We start from the raw sequence: 21,751 nt of genomic DNA, 5'->3' as shown, positions 1-21,751 counted from the left end.
GCTTCCGAACTTAGATGACCTCCCTGAGTTTCACCCATTAGAGGGTTGCCTCCTCATGGGCGATTTGGGAGCCCACAAAATTCGGCAGATGCATCAAACATTGAGTACACATTCCACCACAACTCTTCATAAGACTAGGAAGGCGTGGCAATACGATGTCCCAGAATTGACTGATGATGGTTGGGCGGAGGCAATAGCTAGCCAGCAGGGCGCTGCGGTGTCTTCTAGATACGGTCTTATTCAATTTAAGTATGTCCATCGCGTTTATTACGCGCGTCTCCATCTCTGGAGGATGGAAGTCATTGCATCCCCTCAGTGCTTACGCTGTGACAGGGAGGAGAGGACATTTTTCCAGACAGTATGGAGGTGCACTACAATACAGCCCTTCTGGTGCAGAGTCTCGACCTGCCTGAAAGAGGTGCTATCCTGAGATTTCCCACAGGACCCTAGACTGTTTCTGCTCCATAGTACAGACGACAGAGGGGAATCATTACAAACACTTACTCTTCCTTGCTCTCTCAATCGTCAAATGTGATATTGCCCAGTTATGGAAGGGAACTTCTCCACCAACAATAGGGAAATGGCGAAAGGATCGAGACAATTGTATGGGTGCAGAGACAGCCTTTTTCCAGGCGCGGGGTTGCCCTCAGAAGCACAGGAAAATCTGGTCTTAATGGGCTACATATCGGGGCATAGACCTTCCGCCTCTTCCTTCGCAATCCCCTTGAAAAGCCGTTCCCATCGGATGTTATGGGCCATAAAGTACAATGTATTGTTTTCTTTCTTCAGGCACACAAATGTATGTGAACATGCTCACCAACAAGGGTGGGGTGGGAAAGTCTGCACAAAGTTTTGGTTTTCAATTTTGTTGTATATGTGTGAGAAAGTACCATCTTTCTTGCATGGTATGCCCCTACTTTTTGCTGAATTGCTGATGTACTTTTACTGGGTGTGCCCTGGGCTCCTGCCAATCCGGTGCCCAGGGCCTGTGTTCCTTCCCTAAAACTGCATTGAAGTCTAAACACAATTGACATCTCTGGCCAAACGTCAGCCCCTGGTAAATGGTACCATAGGTACCCAGGGCACTGCGACCAGAGAAGGCCCCTAAGGGCTGCAGCACTTATTGTGCCACCCTTAGAGGCCCTGTACCCCGACACACACTGACACACACACACACACACACACACCCCGACCCCCAAAACAGAGTCGACATGGCACATATCCCTGTGTGCCAAGCCCACAAACACACTGCCCTGGCATACCTCTGTCACCCCTCTAGCTGGGTGCACTATGCCAGTGGTGTGGGTACAGGTGCATGAGCCCTGTACCACTACAGTACCCAGGTCCATTCCTTGGCACTGTAAGTGCAGTGCTGCCTTTAAGAGTATATGGTGCTGGGAGGTCGTCATCACAAACTCCACAGCACCATGATGGCTCCACTGAAGACTGAAGTTTGGTATCAAACTTCTCAGCACATTAAACACACACTGATGCCAGTGTGGGATTTAATGTAAGATGCACGACAGAAGGCATCTTAGAGATGCCCCCTGAACCTAACCCACAATCCACGTACTACCTGAGAGGCTGCCTAGGCTGCCACCAAGCAGACATGTTGCAGGACCCCTGGGTAGAGAGCCATCTGCTCTCCTGGGCCTGCAACAATGCACATCCTGGGCGAGGTGCTAGGTCTCCTCCCCCAGGATGGGCAGGGGAAGCTTCAAAGGCATGCCGCCTTTGTGAGCCTCCCCAGACCACTTGCTGTACTCAGCAACTGGTCCCCACCGGTTCTAGCCCCCACTCTGGCGGGAAGACTGGTGGGAAAACCCAAGTGAGGAAAGGGGTTGTGCCAGCCTCTGCCAACCCCACCCCTCAGGCGGGGGGAGGCGAGGAAGTACAACTCCGGGCTCTCGCCATCTTGAAGATGGGGAGTCCTACCCAATCAGGACTAGGCTACTGCCCCCCTCCCACAGGAGAGTGGCAGGATAGGGGCTGTACCAACCCCAGGGAAGGGACTCATTGGTCCCTGCCCTTTACCTACCTCTATTTTGGGGCACCCTGAACCTTCCTTCCTCAGATCCCGAATCCGAAACAAGAAAGAAGACCTGCCGTGCAGCTGCTAACAAGAGGACGACACCAACTGACTTGGCCCCAGTGCTACAGGCCTGTCGACCCTCGAACCTGCTCCTGCTAAATCCGGGCTTCTCCAGTGGTCAGCAACCTCGAAAACCCCGGAGGACCTGACTGCCTTGCTCATCTACCAAGACTGGGACTCCCACGAGCAACCCCTGGTGTCAGCCAGGAACCGTGACTCCTGCACACTCTGCACCCGCCAAGCCCGGTCTGAGTGGACAAAGACCACGAGGACGTCTCGCCGGCGACTGTGACCCAGAATCCAGCACCCAAGGACCCTCCTCGATGCTCCGGACGACGCCTGCAGCCTCAGAACCAGGAACCCCTCCAACGGCGACCAGCAGAGGGTAAGATTTCCCGACGCGAAAAGACACCCCTGCACCCGGCGGCCCCCTGTGCCCAGCTCCTGGGTGCCTACCTAACCTACAGCTTCCCAACTTGCCTCTCGAAGTGGTGGTCGCAACTGAAGAATCTCCGTCCCCGAGCTTGCTGCCTTTGTTCATCTTGCAGCTTCTCTATTGAAATACATTGAGCGCCCGACGGCTCAAAAGCACCCTGCACCCAGCCGTCCGAGTGCGCCTGGAAGTGCAACACCTATCCTATCTTACTTCCCCACTTGCCATGTGCAAGTGAACAGTAGCCCAGCTGCTACCGCCACGTGGCCTGCCTGCTAGCAGCCACCAACCAAAGGCCCCCTGCCCGCCAAAGGCTACCATTGGGCCAAACTCTCTCTGCACCCGGCTACCCCTGTGCCGCTGAGGGTGTAACAACTGTACCTACCTGACCCTAGGAGACCCCCGAGTCTATGCCAAGAACCTTAACTCTGCCAGTCGAGTACTTGCATGAAAGCCGATAACTCACTTTTTCTCCATAGGATAACATTGCCTGGTTTTTGCCAGAAATTCTCCTAAGTGTCGAATTTTGAAACATAAATATTCCTTAAAAATCGCCTGTGTAACAAAAACTATTTCTCTCAACTGTTTACAGAAAATGCACCAGGGTTGAATCCAGGATCCAACCTGGAGTAAGAAAATCATACGCAAAGTAATTGAAATTGCATTTACTTAAATACTCCCATTAAGCTCCATGTTATAATTGTGTTTGAATTGTGTTGCCAGTTGCAACAACTGTAACTATTGCATTTAAAAGTATATTGCTTATTGAAGGTATACAACTACAGCATTTCATTCTGAGAAAGTATTTTGATACCTACTTGTGGTTCTAAAATAAAACTATATATTTTTATATACAAAACAATTGGCCTAGAGTTCAGTTCTTGAGTGTATGAGACCATTTGCTGATTGAGTTTGTACAACCAATGCTTTACACTGTCCTCTGATACTGCCTTACTGCTCGACCAAGCTACCACTTTAGTGAGTAAGGTTATATCTAACTTTAGCCTCTGCCAAACCTCTGGGGACTGTGGAATCTGTGCACACTGAACCTTACTTTGGTGCAGTATATACTGAGCTACTTTCTTACAATATGCAAATTGTACCCAATGATATTTCCATGTTTGGTAGCTTGTCATTTTCTTGTCTCAAAATGGTTTATGTCGGGCGAATGCCCAAGTGGTACTATAAAAATTCAAAATGTTTTTTTTTTTTTAAAAACAATATACAGAGTGCACCCTGTACTTTTTAATTCCAAAAAAGGACTGCTCTCTCAGGCCTATATTAGACCTCCGACAGCTAAACCTCTATATTCAGTCAGATCATTTCCACATGGTCACACTACAACAGATGCTCTCACTGCTTCAGCAAGGCGACTTCCTTTCCACTCTAGATTTAAGGGACGCCTACTTTCATATTCCCATTCACCCAGATCACAGGAAATATCTCAGGTTTGTGGTGGACGGACAACACTACCAATCCAAAGTTCTCCTGTTCGGGGTAACTACAGCACCCAGTGTGTTCACCAAGTGTTTGGCAGTAGTCGCAGCACACTTGAGAAGACAACACATTCACGTCTTCCCTTACTTGGACGACTGGCTAAAAAACAGCCAAATCACAACACAGCTGCATACAACACACTTACAAAACAGTTCAGCTGCTTCACGACTTGGGATTCACTGTAAACCGCATCAAGTCTCACTCCAACCCTCCAACACGCAAGCATACCTGGTAGCCACAGTAGACACTTGCAAGGCTCTAGCATACCCCAACCCTGTCAGAATACGCAACATACAAACTCTGATATCACAATGTTCGAGGCATGTGGGCTGCTGAATTCATATCTGTGCATAGATCGCCGCCTAGTGTTGGGTCCGGATGATTGCATATTGTTGTCCTGGAAGAGTCTTCGAAGTATCACGAGATAGGTGGCTCCTCCCCTGGACTACAGTGCACATGGGCATCCTCTCCATCCTTAGATTGTTTTTCGCCATTGTGGCAGTGATGGAGTAGATACAGTAAGTGATGACCATGCTATACAGTAATTCTGAGTGCTACAGCCGCTACAGGCGCCGGGGAGGAGGGTGGGCGATATGAATGTCAGCAGCCCTACATGCCAAGAACAGATGCATACTGGTAAGTAGCATATTCGGTTCGGCTGCTGAATTCATATCTGTGCATAGATTACATAGCAGTCCCTCCATTAGCGGCGGCTGCCCGTGCCAGCTGCAGCAGTCTGAAAAAGGGTCTTGAGAACAGCCTGTCCTACAGCTGCCTGCTGTTTTGAATGTACGTCTACACAGTAGTGTTTAGTAAATGTATGTATAGTGGACCATGTGGCTGCTCTACAAATGTCCTCTAAAGGAATGTTCCCTAGGAAAGCCATGGACGCCCCTAACTTTAGTGTTGAGTGGGCTCTTGGAGGAATCGTTAATGTGCGTTTAGCTTTTTCATAGCAAATTTGAATACATTTAACGATCCATCTGGCTATCCCTGCTTTGGAAATGGCGTTGCCCTTGTGTTGTGGAGAAAAGGCAATGAACAGTTGTTTTGTTTTCCTAAAATCCTTTGTTCTGTCTATATAGTACATGAGGGCCCTCTTTACATCTAGTGTATGGAGCATTCTCTCTGCGACATTTTCTGGATTTGGAAAGAAAACAGGCAGTTCAATAGTCTGATTCATGTGGAACTGCGATATCACTTTAGGCATGAATGTGGGGTTGGTACGTAGTACAACTCTGTTTGCGTGAACCTGTATGAATGGCTTTTGAATGGTTAGTGCCTGGAGTTCACTAACTCTTCTCAACAAAGTGATTGCCACTAAGAAAGCTACTTTCCAGGTGAGGAATTGAATCTCACATGAATGTAGAGGTTCAACAGGTGGACCCATCAATCTGGCGAGGACCACATTCAGGTTCCACACCGGTGCCGGTGGGTGTGTTGGAGGAATCACTCTTTTGAGTCCCTCTAAGAAGGCTTTGATGGCAGGCACTCTGAATAAAGAGAGGTGCTGCCTGTTCTGAAGATAGGCTGCTATTGCGGTTAGATGTATACGGATGGAGCTGTATGCCAGATTGCATCGGTATAAGTGTAACAGGTAACAGATGATGTTCTGAATGGATGCATCCAGCGGATTAATGTCATTGTTTTTACAGTAAATGACAAATCTTTTCCATTTAGCCGCATAGCAAGCTCTGGTCGTGGGTCTCCTGGCCTCCTTGATGATATTCATACATTCTGGAGGCAGGTTCAGGTAGCCAAACTCTAAGACTTCAGGAGCCAGATCGCCAGGTTCAGCTGTTGCGGATCTGGGTGCTGAATTTCGCCATGGTTCTGTGTTAAAGGTCTGGGTGTTAGCCGCAGCCTTTGATGCGGCACCACGGAAAGTTCTAGCAACGTGGTGTACCATGGCTGGCGTGCCCACATTGGAGCAACCAGGATGAGTGTCATTGAGTGTTGCCTTAGTTTGCGTGCTACTAGCGGTATTAATGGCGCTGGGGGAAAAGCGTACGCAAATCTGTCTGACCAGTTCATCCATATCGCATTGCCCTGCGACTGTGGATGCGGGAACCTGGCGGCAAAGCTTTGGCATTTTGCGTTTTCCCTTGTGGCGAATAGGTCTATCTCTGGATGACCCCACTGCTGGAAGTACGGTTGGAGTACTGATGGATGTAGCTCCCACTCGTGCATTTGGTGGCTGTGTCTGCTGAGCAGATCCGCCATTTGGTTGTCCTTGCCCGGGAGGTGTTCTGCCATGAGGAACATGTTCCTCTGAATGGCCCACCTCCACATGCTCTGAGCCAGATGAGACAACTGTGGAGAGTGTGTTCCTCCCTGCTTCTGTATGTAGTACATGGCAGTCATGTTGTCCGTCCGGATCAACACGACTTTGTTGCACAAGTGTACTTTGAATGCCTTCATTGCCAGGAAGATTGCCATCAGTTCCAGAAGGTTGATGTGCATCTTCTTTTGCTGTGTCGTCCATAGTCCCTGCACTGTGTAATTGAGTACATGAGCTCCCCATCCCTGGAGAGACGCGTCCGCCGTCAGTATTATTTGTGGAACAGGCTCTTGGAACGGTCGGCCCTTGCAAAGGTTTTGTGGATTCCACCAATGCAGAGAGTTGTATGCCTGACCGCTCACCAACACGGTCTTTAAAATGTCCTTGAGTCTGATTCCATTGACGTGCCAAGCACTCCTGAAGCGGGCGCATATGTAGTCTCGCGTGCGGGACTATGAAGATGCAGGAGGCCATCATGCCTATCAACTGCATGAACACTCGCGCTGGAAGGGAGTGTTGAGGTCTGAACTTTTTTATCAGCAGTTGCATGCGGTTGATCCTCACTAAATTTGGCTGAGCTGTGGCTGCCAGAGTGTCTATGGTCGCGCCCAGGTACTGCCGTACGTGGGCGGGTTGAAGATGTGACTTTGGATAATTCAGTGAGAATCCCAGACTGTGAAGAAGGTGAATGGTGTGGGATATGTGGCTGGCACACTGCTGGGCTGACTTTGCCTGAACAAGCCAGTCGTCCAGGTAAGGGAAGACGTGAATGTGCGGTCTCCTTAAGTGTGCAGCCACTGTCGCTAGGCACTTGGTAAAGACTCTGGGCGCCGTTGTTACTCCGAAAGGGAGGACTTTGAACTGATAATGCTGATCCTGAATAGTGAACCTGAGATATTTTGTGTGTGATGGGTGTATGGGTATGTGGAAATACGCATCCTTCAAATCCAGTGTTGCTAGGAAGTCTCCCTGACTGAGTAACGGCAGAACCTGCTGGAGGGTGAGCATATGAAAATGCTCTGACAGAATGTATTGGTTGAGAGGTCTTAGGTCCAGTATAGGTCTCAGAGACCCGTCCTTTTTTGGGATCAAGAAGTACAGAGAGTACACCCCTGACCCTCGTTGTTCTACAGGCACGAGCTCTATGGCTCCTTTCTGCAGCATACTTCGTACTTCCTGCTGCAATAACGTCAAGTGCTCTGCGGACATAGGACGGTGTCTTGGTGGTATGTTGGGTGGATTGGATGTTAATTCCAGACAATAATCGTACTGGACAATTTCTCTCACCCACCTGTCTGTGGTGATGGATCTCCAGACTGGCAGGAACTGTTGGCGTCTCCCCCCGACCGGTGTTATGTGGTCGGGGGGCAGTGACAAGACGTCACTGTTTGTTATTGGCGGAGGACCTGGTGTTGTTGTGTCCTCGTCCTCTGCCTTTGGTGCTGGATCCACAATATCCACCCCTATTGTTCTTATTATAGGTACTCTGGGTACCTCCTTTATTGTACTGCTGCTGGGACCCCTGACCTCTAGCTGCTCCCCTATTCCCGGGGCGACGAAAGGAGCCACTCCGAAACTGCTGCAACTGTAGAGCCCCCATAGATTTCGCAGTCCTTTTTAATCTTTTCTAGTGTAGTGTCAACCTCGGGGCCAAATAAAAAGTCTGGGTTGACTGGTTGATTCAAGATATTAGTTTGAATTTCAGGTTTGAAACCTGATATTCTCAACCATGCGTGCCTCCTCAACATCACACTAGTGTTGATTGCCCTTGCTGCAGTGTCAGCTGCATCTAGTGCGCATCTGATGGACGCATTTGTAATGAGTTTTCCCTCTCTGATGAGAAGCTCCGCTCCATCTTTGTAGTCATCTGGTAGGTGTTCTATCAGTGTTTCTAGGGTATCGTAGTGTGACCTGTCGTATCTGGCCAGGAGTGCCTGAGTGTTGGCAATGCGCCAGATGTTTGCCGCTTGTGCTGCTATCCTTTTTCCCGATGTTTCTAGCACTTTGGACTCCTTGTCCGGAGGAGGAGCATCACCGGTAGTTTGCGAGTTAGCTCTCTTGCGAGCATTAGAAACTACTATTGAGTCCAACGGCAAATGACCCTTAATGTACATTGGGTCTCCCGGGGCTGGTTTGTATTTTTTTTCTATTCTCGGGTTCAATACCCGTGCTCTGGTTGTCTCCTTAAAGATGTCCTTAGCATGTTAAATAACCCCGTTTAACATTGGTAGAGTCGTGACTGTTCTTTCTGATGTGGAGAACGTGTCCACCAAGAAATCCTCTTCCACAGAGTCAGAATGAAGTTCCACTCCGTGATTGGCAGCCGCTCTTTCAATGAGGGCGTTAAAAGCAGCAGTATCTTCAGTGGGAGATGGTTTTATATTATAAATATGAGTGTCAGGAGCATTTTGTGGGTCTCCTGGGTCATTAGGGTCTCCCCATGCTTGATCCTGGTCTTGCTGTTGTTCATCAGGGTCATTATCCACAGGATAAGTGGTATCCTCATTATAGCCCTCTCCTGCATCCGCCTCCGAGTGTGCGGGAGAAAAGGATTGTGGTTCCTGATCATATGTTTGGTAAGGTTCCACAAGCACTGGTGTCTAACCTGACGCCATTGTCCTTTTCAGTGGAATTTTGTATGATTCCAAAGTCTTTTCTGGAACAATTTTCCGCTTGCGGAAAGACAGTCTACCAGTGTCTACGTCGATAAACTGGTCCTGTGAGTTTTCGACATCTGTTCTTTCTGTGGACACTGTTCTTGGTTGTTCGATACTCCTAAGTTTGAACATCTGAGGTGTCCCCGGTGGTGGCAATCCAAATTTGATCGGTGCCGGCGCCGAGTGAGCCTTGGCGACCTGGTTCGGTTCGGGACCCGTTTTCGGTTCGAGAGTGTCCCGTTCCCTGATGCGCTTTAGGGACTCCGATACCTGTTTCAACGTGAATGCCGGCGGTGCTTTTGATCCGACAGGCTCTTTGGAGACAGGCCGACGCGGTCTCCGGTTTCTTTCCTGTCTTCGGGGCTTCGATCCGAAGTTTTGGATGAACGCCTTGTTGATCGGGTATTTTGGCAGTCTCAGCACTCCTCGGTGTTGATGTAGTCGGATCGACCACCTTGACCTTGGTCGTTGGTGCCCCAACCTTCGGTGCTAGAGGCCTCTGCGTCTGCTCGGGACCGAGGGCCTTCTTTTGTTTCTCGGTGCCGAAGTCCTTCTTTGGTTTTTTGGCTCCGATGTCCTTCTTTTGTGTCGACGGATTGGAAGGTTTTGATGCCTTCGATCCGACCTGAACCAGTTGCACTTTCGGTTTCGATTTGACCGGTGCAGGTTTTGGTTTCGATTTCACGGAATCGACTCCAGTCTTTTTCGATATTTCTGGCTCTTTTGAAATGTTCGAAGCCGGGCCTCCAGGCGGGGCTGTAGAACGATCCGACAGATCTTGGGGTAAGGCCCGCAGGCGATCCCTCGACCTGAGCCTTATCAAGACTATCTCCCTCGGACTCCACATCGACGGATTGGCCTAGCTCCTCGCCTGAGCTATCTTCCTCGGCCCCAAGGGTCTCATCGTCGTCTCCTACCTCGTTGACGACGTCTTCGTCCTCGAAGATCTCCTCATCTTCGTCGTCATAGTGGGAGTCATGCTCCGAAGCAGGGTCCGATTGTTCTTGAACATCCTGCTCTTCAACGTATTCGAATTGTTCCACCTCTTCGACGCTCTCGACTTCTTCATCCTCGGTACTGAATATGTTAACCGGGTTAGGTGCCGATTTTTTGGCCTCCAATCTAGCCGCTCGTCGATTCCGAAGGGTCTTTTTCGACCGGAACCGGGCGCAGGCCATACACTTGGTCTCATCATGATCCGGTGATAAACATTTGTTACACACCGGATGGACATCGACGTGTGGATATTTTGCGTGACATAGAGGACATCTCTTGAAGGGAGTCCTCGATTCCATCTTCGGACGTCGATCAATGTTCGGACCGAAACTCGGTCCGATAAGGGTGAATAAGGTCAAAAACAAGTATAATAATTTATCTATACCGAACGCAAACGATACCGACGATATCTAAAGGCTTTTGGCCTTGAATAAAGTTTTCCTAACTTGAGCTAAGATAAGCACATCCGAACCCAATGGCGGAAAAAAACAATCTGAGGATGGAGAGGATGCCCATGCGCACTGTAGTCCAGGGGAGGAGCCACCTATCTCGTGATACTTCGAAGACTCTTCCAGGACAACAATATGCAATCATCCGGACCCAACAGTAGGCGGCGATCTATGCACATATGAATTCAGCAGCCCACATGCCTCGAACATTGCGATATCAGAGTTTGTATGTTGCGTATTCTGACAGGGTTGGGGTATGCTAGAGCCTTGCAAGTGTCTACTGTGGCTACCAGGTATGCTTGCGTGTTGGAGGGTTGGAGTGAGACTTGATGCGGTTTACAGTGAATCCCAAGTCGTGAAGCAGCTGAACTGTTTTGTAAGTGTGTTGTATGCAGCTGTGTTGTGATTTGGCTGTTTTTTAGCCAGTCGTCCAAGTAAGGGAAGACGTGAATGTGTTGTCTTCTCAAGTGTGCTGCGACTACTGCCAAACACTTGGTGAACACACTGGGTGCTGTAGTTACCCCGAACAGGAGAACTTTGGATTGGTAGTGTTGTCAGTCCACCACAAACCTGAGATATTTCCTGTGATCTGGGTGAATGGGAATATGAAAGTAGGCGTCCCTTAAATCTAGAGTGGAAAGGAAGTCGCCTTGCTGAAGCAGTGAGAGCATCTGTTGTAGTGTGACCATGTGGAAATGATCTGACTGAATATAGAGGTTTAGCTGTCGGAGGTCTAATAGAGGCCTGAGAGAGCAGTCCTTTTTTGGAATTAAAAAGTATAGGGAGTACTCCCCTGTCCCCCAATGATGTAATGGGACTAGTTCTATTGCATGTTTTTGTAACAGGGAGAGAACCTCTTGTTTTAAGAGTGTGAAGTGTTCTGGTGACATTGAACGCTCTTTTGGGAGGAGAGTTGGGGGGGCGTACATTTTAGTTCCAGGCAATAACCATACTGGATAATTTGTAATACCCACTTGTCTGTGGTGATTGAATTCCAGACAAGTAGGAACTGTGAGAGTCATCCCCAGACAGTTGTTAAATGATCAGGGGGTAGTGGAGGGAAGTCATTGTTTATTGGCAGGGGAAGTGCGGGTGGAATTACCTCTGCCTCGTCCCTTGTTATTTTCCCTGTAGCCTCCTCGAAAATAACCTCTGGAGGAGGTGGATTGGTTCTTTTTATGAGAGGAGAAGCGAGTCTCAGATGACACTGTTTTTGAGCCACCTCTATAAAAGGAGTAGCGAAAGGAACCCCTGCTGGAAGGTAATTGTAAGGCCCCCCATGGACTTAGCAGTTTCAGTTTCCTTTTTCATCTTTTCAATTGAAGTGTCGACTGTTGGCCCAAAAAGATGTTCTTTATCAAAGGGCTGATTGAGTATGGAGGATTGGACCTCCTGCTTGAATCCAGAGATTTGAAGCCAAGCGTGCCTGCGTAGTAGTATGCTGGCGTTGATGGCACGAGATGTTGTGTCTGCTGCATCCAGTGTGCATTTTATGGAAGTATTGGTGATAAGTTTCCCTTCTTGAATGAGGTTGTTAGCCTTTGTTTTGTATCCATCAGGCAAGTGTTGGATGAGTTTTTCTAACTCATCATCGAGAGCTCTGTTGTAGCATGCTAACAGGGCCAGGGCATTGGCGATTCGCCAATGGTTAGCAGCCTGGGAGGCCACGATTTCAGCTTCAAAGCTTTTTACAGCTCCGGGGCCTTCGGTGCTGAAGGTGTCTTCTGTGCCAGCAATGTAGGGCCACATGAGGCGGCTTATGTTTCGGTGCCGAAGGTGGTGTTTTGGTACTTTCACCCCTTCTAGCCAGACTTCAAATGGCAGGATGGAGTCAAGTCCTGCTCGTCATTCTTGTACATATGGCGCGTTTGTGACTTACCTGAAGACTGAGTGAGAACAGGATTTTATGACCGTAAAAGGCCCTGTGACTGAGACAGAGTTTCACCACCCGCTCCCTGATCAACTTTAGTTACATAAGGGCACAACTTTGAGTAATGGCTGGAGGCCAAGCACCACAGACACACATTATGTAATGTACCTGGCTCCCTCACCGCACTGCAGGCCAATCTTAGCCACGCTAGTAAAGCGGTTTCCTAAACAAATCTAAACAAGCCAGAGTCGACGATTCAGAGGCATATATCTTCTCTTCTTTACTTTTTTCAGAGCATTCAATGTGTCCTGCTAGAAGTAAAGGTCACATAGGTGTATAAGGCAAGACCACTCAAGAAGGATCCTTAGCTCTTTGGGTCAAAATTTGTCAAAGTCAATAATTATCTATGTTTTGAGAGCTGGATTTTCAATCTCCTTAAGAATGGAGCATCACATGTCTGGCTGTCATGTTGAACAACCAAGCACCACAGAGCTATCATGGGTATCATTGTTAGCTATTACCTTGGAGCACAGATTGCAACTCTTAAATCTCAATGACCTGTTGCTCATGGTGAGAAAAAAAAATTTAAAAAAGAAGCAAATTGAGCAGATTTTGAACTTTCATGAGAGTTGGAATCATTGGACAGATTCCATTTCAGAGTCCCAATGCCTGGGCATGCTAATTGCAGGTTTGTGCTTCAATGGGAGGCTGTGCCATTTAAGCACTGTCATTACATCTGGACTGTGTTTCACAACGCTAGTGCAACGCTTGGGACTTAGGTGTCACCACTCAGCACAATAGGAGGCTAGGATATCTCAAAGACAAAGAACTAGCAAATGAACAGTATCCAACACAATGAATATTTTTCTATGAAAGATCATTCACAACAAATCACATTGATATACTGTACAGTAAGCCAATACTGAAGAAAGTTTTCTATGGAGTAAAACGGAGTTGTTTTTTTCCCCTCAAAATCGGTTAATTTAAATTTTCAGTGTTACAAACTTTGCCAGTAAACAGAACAAGAGCACCAATTAGCATACACAACATTAGTAACACTTACAGAAAATATTTGCGGTAAACATATTGAAATTGTCACAAAAAAGGGTAAGGAGGGCCTGTGGGCATGCAGATGCGATCCTGAATTAAAGGAAATTACATCCCAGGATCCCAGGAGAGGGGCATGGTGCTTTGCTTTCGCGTCACAACTAATTGGGGGGGGGGGGGGGGGGGGGGGGGGGGCGGGAGAGAGTTCCTCAATTGAGTGTTCTTGGTAGTGGGGGCGCAGAAGGCAGTGGGGGACTTTGAATTTCTGCTACAGGTCCTCAGGGGGGAAATGAGAACGTTCCTTCCTACTCCAGCTAGTCAAACAGGTGAAGGGTGTGAAGCCTGGGGGGTTAAAACATAGGTATCCTAAGCAGGTCATGTTTTTAATGAGAGGCATCCATAGTCCATAGGCGCAAGAACCTTTTATCTGTAAAAGACAATTTGTGTGTCATCTGTTCCATTGCAATGGTGTGCCAAAGTTGTGTAAACCAAGACGCTGCCGAAGGAGCAAAGGCAGACTTCCAGACTCGAGCTATTAGCGCCAGTCATGTGGCGTATGGGATAAAATTGTGCGTGGGTCATTGCTTCCAACGATGTTGGGCACAACCCCAGAATGATTTTTGGTAGTCTGCCGGGAAGGTATAACCTACAGCACCCTTTATGCGGCTTAAAATCTCCTTTCAAAAGATGGTAAGAGATGGGCATGCCCACCATATGTGATGAAAGTCACCCATCTGTGCCCGACACCCCCATTGCAATGAACCCCAACTTCTCTCCCGTTTTGCCCAGGACTCTGTCTTCGACTGGGTTAAGGGCGAATGTAGACTACTTAAGGAATTATTTCAGGGACAGACTATCAAACCCATCGACCTGTGCAAAACTGAATACTGTGAGCTACCAGCTCACTCACCCATGGCCTGGTGTCCCGAAGTCCTACAACAATCACGTCTCCTACCCCACTATCCCTACCAGTGGAAATGGGCCCCAGATAAAACTCCTGACACTACCCAAAAACAGTGGGAACTGCTGTGGAGGGAGATCCCACGAATATATTGACGCATCTCCCAGAAAGAGGCAGCCTTCAAGGTAATGCTCCAGTGATACTACACTCCAGCCCACCTACACTGTATCCTACAGCCCCGGTTTGATCCTCTCCCCCTGAAGTGCAAAGACGTTGGTAGAACGCTAGGAAGGCCGACTGCTTAGCAGGTTCCATGACAGCCCAGCCAGGGTCACCGGTCTTATTTTAGCGTTGTGGGACCTACCGTGCTGTTGGTGCAATCTACGCACCAGGAGGGAACTCACCTTCTCCTCCCCTCGTAGTAATGTTGCTTGAGTGCTGAAAGGGAGAGCTCTGCTTTGTTAACTTTGTGTGCCCAGAGCTGATCATGTAGTATGGCCAGCTGCTGCTTGGCCCTCAATGTAGGATGTGGATTGTCAGAGTTCTAGGGAGAGGATACCTTCTGTGAGTTACTTTTCAAACAGGCGCGCCTCTGAGCCCTGGCTATAGAAATAGAGAACATCCACGGATGTTGGCCTTCAATCCATCCCAGAGAGTGCAGGGGGAAGTGTGAGAAAGGGAGTTGAGTGTAAAGTATTCAGTGATGGCATATTTTATAGCGGACTTATCTACTGGGTCCCGCAGGAGTTGGGGAGGGAGGCACCAGCATGGGGAGAGTGTGGCATACCTAACCGTGGTGTCCACATAAGGTCTACATGTGCGTGGTCCGATATGGAGATGTCGGAAATCTGCGCGGTTAGGTTTCTCAGCACGGAGGAGGTGATAAACAGTTAGTCGATGCGCTAGTAAGACAGATGCAAATTTGAGTAAAAGGACTAGTCTTTTGAGTCTGGATGCAGATATCACCTGGCATCGACCAGGCTCATGTTCAAGAGATCTTACTTAAGTAGCCAGGACATAGCTCCCATACCCTGAACATGTGCAACGTTTTTATACAGCGTGATTCAAACACAACTAATGCATATGAGAAATGTAACCATAATTAAATTAGGTATGTCACTTTCGTAGCATGGATATTTATAGACAGTTTTGAAGACCCCCACAGAACAAATAGTTTAAGCTGTACCCAATTCAGCCGAAGTGAGTATAATTTATTTTGCACAAAGGTATTTCAGTTTGAGGAGAAATGTAAAAAACTAGTGTATTTACAATATATACATTTCCACATTTGGACGTGACTTTGTGGCCCCAGTGAAGTGACAATAACCAAAGCAGTGCATATACGTGGTGCTAATAAGTTGGTTATGGGTAAATGAAAGGGGATTCTCCTATAAATCTGATACAATCAATTCAAAGTTACCAAATTCTAATATGTTTGAGCTCTCCCTTTGTAGTGGTCGACGACGTTTCGGCCCTCTCGTGGTACGGGGTCTCTTCAGGACGGAAATGCGGAGGACTGAAAGTGAGACATAGTTTTAATATGAATGAAGGGAAATGAGAACTGTGGGTTTGGGTGACAGTGGCAATTAAGCTTACCCAGCAACACTAGTGAAGTGCCCGCGGGGAGGAATCAATCTTCCTGGTATAGGTCAAGGGTGAGTAGTATCCAAGTATTAGGCTCCTGTTAATTACAGAAGTACGAATGAGTCAGGGCTCTTAAGCTGGTATATGTGATGGCACCAGTGGAAGAAGTGCCAAGGGGAAGGTTTACCCTATTGGGGAATACGCTCAGATCGACTTCCGGCAGTATTCGCAGTAACAATTGATTACTGTGCCCTTTTGGGTTGTTGGCGATTCGCTGTGTACATTTCTACCCTTTCCTTGCTACCACACGCTGCCGGCCAAGTATGGTTGTAGGCATCCTGCGGTGTATGACCATTATGTGATAAATAAAGGTTGTTTTAAAACTTAAAAAAAAAAGAACACAATTGATTACTGTAGGTCCTAGTCAATTAGAACTAAATTATTATAGGAGGCATAATAATACTTTATAGCCTCATCGGTTTTTACAGTGTCAAAAAGCCTATTGTAAAAAAAGTAAGTACGCCACTCACTACATATCAATGGTGAGTGGTGTACTTACTTTTTTACTATAGGCTTTTTGACACTGTAAATACCAATGAGGCTATGAAGTATTATTATGCCTCAGATTATAATTTTGTTTTAATTGACTAGGACCTACAGTAATCAATTGTTACTTCACACAGTAAATTAGCGCAGTTACTATGCACAATCACATTATCATCAGGTAAAAATGTTCTTGCTTCATCACAGTATTCGGCCTACTCCCAGAAAAAAAGCTCAGTGGTTTTCTTGATTTCTCTCAGTACTCACCAGGTAAACAGCCCTTTGGAAAAAGCTGGTGGTCTCCAGGATTTTATGCATAGTCACAGTTTCTAGTTCGTCAGGATCTAGTTGATCTTTCTGAAAGGGCATGCCATTGAACAGAACAATAGGCAGCGGTCCAACTCCTGTCTGAAGATAGTAATGTTTCCCTTCCTAAAACACAAGAAATATTCAATTTAACATTGATATCAGGGTGCAAAACGAAAGAGAAGAGAAGGGAAGGGAACAGTTCTGCCTGAAGCCCATAAGCTTTTGGATTTTTAAAGGAGGGTGAACCTGAATCCAAGACGAGTGTAAACTGTTAATCAGATTTACTCACCTTTCTGTTTGTGTCATACGCAGAATCACTGCCGAGAATGCTGCTAACTTCGACATATGGGTACTTCTTCTCCAGGACACTGATCACGTGTTCAACCTTCAGCTTATCCCCCGGCATTACTTTGTTGTACACCTACCAACAAAAGTAAGATGTAACTCAGATTAAACAAACATCACCTCTAATAAGTTCTTCATGACTGGAACATGTATCAAGGAGACACTGGCCAATTGCACTGTAAATCGTGACTTTATTCCATCTAGAATCGGATGACGGTAAAGGGCTCAGGGTGACCAGACTAAGTTGTGAAACAGATTATAAATAAGATTAATAAGATACACACTGAAACACTTCATACCGGAAGACTTTAGAACATTATTCGCTAGCAGAGACATTTGGAGCTTTGGCCCATCTGATGGGGCCTCACATGGCTAGACCCTGTACTGATTTACTATTAGACTTTTAGACACATTTTTCTATTACCAACAAGAAGAAACCGAAAGGAGAGGCAGTTTTGGAAGCCCGGTTTAGGACCTATTGGTTCAAAAGCAATACACTTCACCTATGAATATTTTGGAAACTACTCTGACTCAATTTTGAAAAACAGAAGCCCTGATGAAGTTCCCTAGGGGGGAATGAAACGCGTTGGCTGGACAATTTTACATCAGATGGAATCTTTAAAGCTAAAATAAAGAAGTTATTCTTCCACAACTATTTGCTTTTTGGACTTTTTAAACTGTGCACCCCCATCTATTCAAAAAACATTTTTCTATTGTCCATGTCCTCAATCATCCCAGTTCTAGTCCACTTTCATCCAATATGGTGGAAATAGAAGGAGGAATGCAGGAAAGTGGAAGGAGGCAAAGATAGAAGGGTCTACAGGCACCCCAGCAGAGGAAGAAGGTAAATGTTACCTACCTGTGAAAATATGTTTGCACCTTGTAGTGCTGCAGATTTATATGATGAGTACACTCCTGACATCTAGTGTTGGATGCGAACAACAAAACTTGTGTTTCTTCGAAGATGAGATATCGATGTCAAGGTGACTCATTACACCTCCCCTGCAACCACAATGCAGCAAGACACAAACACCAACTTAAATTGTGTTTTTTCTCCTACAAGACTGAGCCAGAGTGGTCTGGATCCTATTCTCAGCGTCCCAGGCTTGCTGCAGCAGAGGGAATGCCTTGGATGCCACTATGTCCATGACAGCCCTTAGGGGTGGAATCCTCTGTGTACGGCTTAGGTGGGACTTCGGCTCGTTGATGAAAATCCCAAGGAGATTGGTTCTTCACTCGGCTATTGGTTCGAGATTGTCTGAGACTGAGGGCGGCAACCCTGGATTGAGCCGCTACCCGTGGTACGAGAATATATGTATCCCTGACCTCTGAAGCTAGAGTGAGAGAACCGCCATCATTTTTGTGAATACCGAAGGGGCTGAGGTAAGGTCGAAAGAGAGCATGGCAAGTTGGAAGTGATCTAGCCTCTCCCTACTCTGCTAATTAAACCTGTGGGACTGCAGGACGGGAATATGAAAATACATGTCCTGCAAGCCTGGGACACCACTCAGTCTCCTGGATTCAGAGCAGAGAATAAACAAGCCAGAGTGAGCATTTTTAATTTGGCTTTCCCCAGAAAGGCACTCAGTGGCCTGAGGTCCAGCGTAAGCCTGATGATATTGATAAAAACGATGCTAATGCTCATTATGGTACAGTCGCATATAGGAATGAAATGACATCGCTATTGTCAAACTCGCCAATCATCAAGACCGAATTGAAAATAGGTGATCAAGCAGGCTATACAACCCAGGCCCATGGTAACTAATTGACCGGTCACAGGTGGGGTGGCACGTAGGTGGCAGACAAATGCGTGAACAGGAAACTCCGGTCCATTACCCAGAGAAGCGCAGCGACCCCACAATGGCACCTTTGGCTGGCAGAAAATTGACTTATTGCATCTAAACTGCAGTCATCCCCCAAAATCTGTTATGGTGTGGGAGGAATGTGGGGCAGGTAAAAAACATAAGGTACGGTGTAACCGCTTTGAATAATCTGCAAAACCAATTAGTCTAATGCGACAGATCTCCAACCGGTGAAGAAATGCTGCATCCAACCCCTACCAGCCAGTTGTGGGTGAATGAGAATGAATTAAAGTGGCTTGAAGCTGCTGCCTTCTCTCCAAACAGTTGTAATCCAATAAATAAACTCCTCATAATATCCTGAAAATCCAACGGACTACAACAAGATGTTCATTAAGTATGACACTAGCTGGGTGCTGGCTCAGGCCAGCACGCAGCACATACTTTCCTGCATTCTGACTGTTTTGAACCCGTTGGGTAAGCGAGGTCTTGCGGACCACCAGGATTGTCAGCAAGATTTTGTCATCCATGTCCCGTGAGGAGGGTGTTTACTTAGCCAGAGGAGACATGACATTCAAAGATCTTCGAGACAAACTAGCTGCGCTTTTTCATCCAAAAGCATCAATAAGTTTTGACTCTCGATCCGTGGGGTTGGTTAGAAAGGCACTTCAACTAACTATCTGTGGTTACCTTTACTGCCAGGCTCTCAAGCATAAGCAGCTTTGATAAAGAAAAAAAATAAGGCACACTGAGGCCGGTCTACATCCCTGGGTTGACTTACCGAAGAGCCGGAGCATAAAGAAGCCATAAGTGTCTGTGAACGCCTTGTTAAATGGCAAAGATGGACCCGAATTGCGGGGAGGGGGGGGGGCTGGTTGACGGATTTTAATTAATAATTTTGCCTTAGTTTTTAGTGTAGGCAACTACAAAAGAGGCATTTTCTTCTGTTGGTGGCCCTGGTGGTGAAACTACCTCTGCCTCATTACTATAGTGAGGACAGAACAGGTTTCCTGTCTCCTCAGTGTCATGTCAGAATCGGATCCAAATGTTGTCTCCTGCCTCTGTTCATACTGGTATCAAAGAAGGGGGTGATAGTGAAAATCTGGTTGCATAATCACTGGCTGCTCTTTCGTAATCTCGTAGCAGGACAATAGCCTTAACAATTTGCAGCATGGCCTCTGTAAAGGCTGAATTTTGCTAGGAATTTGGAGTTTCTGGGGCCAACTTTCAAGTGACTCCTTTGTGCCGTCTCACCTGATTACAAGTGGCAGGTTGAGTCCTGCTTGGCTTTCATGAGATTATGACAAATTATTTGGGCTTACTGGAAGACAGAGTGGGAACGGAACCTTATACCAAAGCATCCTCTTGACCAAGATCAAGAGCTGATTGACATACTAGATCATCGCCTCCTGCTCACAGATCTATTTCGGTGCATCTGGGTACACTTATGGCATGACTAAGTCATGACACATGTTGTGTGGATCCGTGACCAATACCCACTTAGTGCAGTCTTTGCGTGGGTTGAATCCTGCTGTTCTTCAGGAGAAATCTTCTCTTGCACACTTTTTTAAAATGTTATAAAAATTTTCTTGGTATAGCGCACAGCTCACTCCCGGAGTCTCTCGGAGGTGCACTGGACAGGCAAGTAGGGAATCTTCTAAAAACAACCAGGTTTTCTGCATCTTCTTGAAGCTGATCAAGTCGAGGAAGGTACGAAGATGAAGAGGGAGTTTATTCCAGTGGTAAGGGGCTATGTAAGAGGGCTATGTAAGAGGGCTATGTAAGAGGGCTATGTAAGAGGGCTATGTAAGAGGGCTATGTAAGAGGGCTATGTAAGAGGGCTATGTAAGAGGGCTATGCAAGAGGGCTATGCAAGAGGGCTATGCAAGAGGGCTATGCAAGAGGGCTATGCAAGAGGGCTATGCAAGAGGGCTATGCAAGAGGGCTATGCAAGAGGGCTATGCAAGAGGGCTATGCAAGAGGGCTATGCAAGAGGGCTATGCAAGAGGGCTATGCAAGAGGGCTATGCAAGAGGGCTATGCAAGAGGGCTATGCAAGAGGGCTATGCAAGAGGGCTATGCAAGAGGGCTATGCAAGAGGGCTATGCAAGAGGGCTATGCAAGAGGGCTATGCAAGAGGGCTATGCAAGAGGGCTATGCAAGAGGGCTATGCAAGAGGGCTATGTAAGAGGGCTATGTAAGAGGGCTATGTAAGAGAAAGCACCTTGATTGAGGACCGGAGCTGTCTGGAGGGCTGATAATAGTCGAGTCGGGAGTATAGATAGGCTGGGCATCTAGAGTGCTTGTGCGTCAAACAACAAAGTATGAAGACTGCCTGCTTTCTAATAGGCAGTTAGTGAAGCTTCCTTAAAATGGGAGTGGAGGAAGAGCGTGTAAGTAAATTGCAGATCAGCTGAGCAGCTGTATTCTGCACTACTTGCAATTTGGTTAAGGAGTCATTTACTGCTACCAATGGAGCGTTCCCATAGTCCACCGACTGGTTAAGGGAGCCTGAACAAGGATTTTTCTGGACAAGTCCGGCAAACAAGGGAATACTTTTTTTTTCTAAAAGCTTCATTGTAGCAAAAGGCAACCAGGGAACTTCCGCCCCATCTCCTTGCTACCATTTGTCGGCAAGCTATTAGAAAAACATGTTAATAGAAATCTGTCAGAATTTCTAGAAATCAACCAATACTTTCACCCCACACAGATGGGCTTCAGGGCACAACACAGTACATAAACTGCCCTGCTGGTTGTGGTGGAGGAGTTAAGAATCATTAGACCAGGGAAAACCAGCTGCATTGCTCTTATTAGATCGGAGCGCTGCTTTTGATACAGTGGATCATCTTCTCTCACGCAGAAGGCTCTCAGACATTGGGATCAGAGGCATGGCGCTCAAATGGTTGACATCGTTCTTGAGTGATCGAACATTTCAAGTACAGGAAAATA

General features: G+C 47.1%; 1 protein-coding gene across 5 annotated transcripts in view; it reads right to left on the bottom strand.

Annotated features, from left to right (window-relative positions):
• The window catches only part of UGGT1 (UDP-glucose glycoprotein glucosyltransferase 1), an 827,334-nt gene that overhangs the window by 466,650 nt on the left and 338,933 nt on the right, over positions 1 to 21,751 (bottom strand). For all 5 annotated transcript variants that reach the window (XM_085634645.1, XM_085634646.1, XM_085634643.1 and 2 more), the window contains 2 exons: positions 16,949 to 17,080; positions 16,618 to 16,782 (listed from right to left, as the gene is read on the bottom strand). In XM_085634645.1, coding sequence (XP_085490771.1) covers positions 16,618 to 16,782; positions 16,949 to 17,080 — 297 coding nt within the window. The remainder of the gene's footprint in view (positions 1 to 16,617; positions 16,783 to 16,948; positions 17,081 to 21,751) is intronic.

The sequence above is a fragment of the Triturus cristatus genome, chromosome 11 (genome assembly GCF_964204655.1).
Source record: "Triturus cristatus chromosome 11, aTriCri1.1, whole genome shotgun sequence".
Taxonomy (NCBI): Eukaryota; Metazoa; Chordata; class Amphibia; order Caudata; family Salamandridae; genus Triturus; species Triturus cristatus.
Note: the sequence above shows the minus strand (reverse complement) of the source record. Positions and strands in the feature narration are given on the sequence as shown.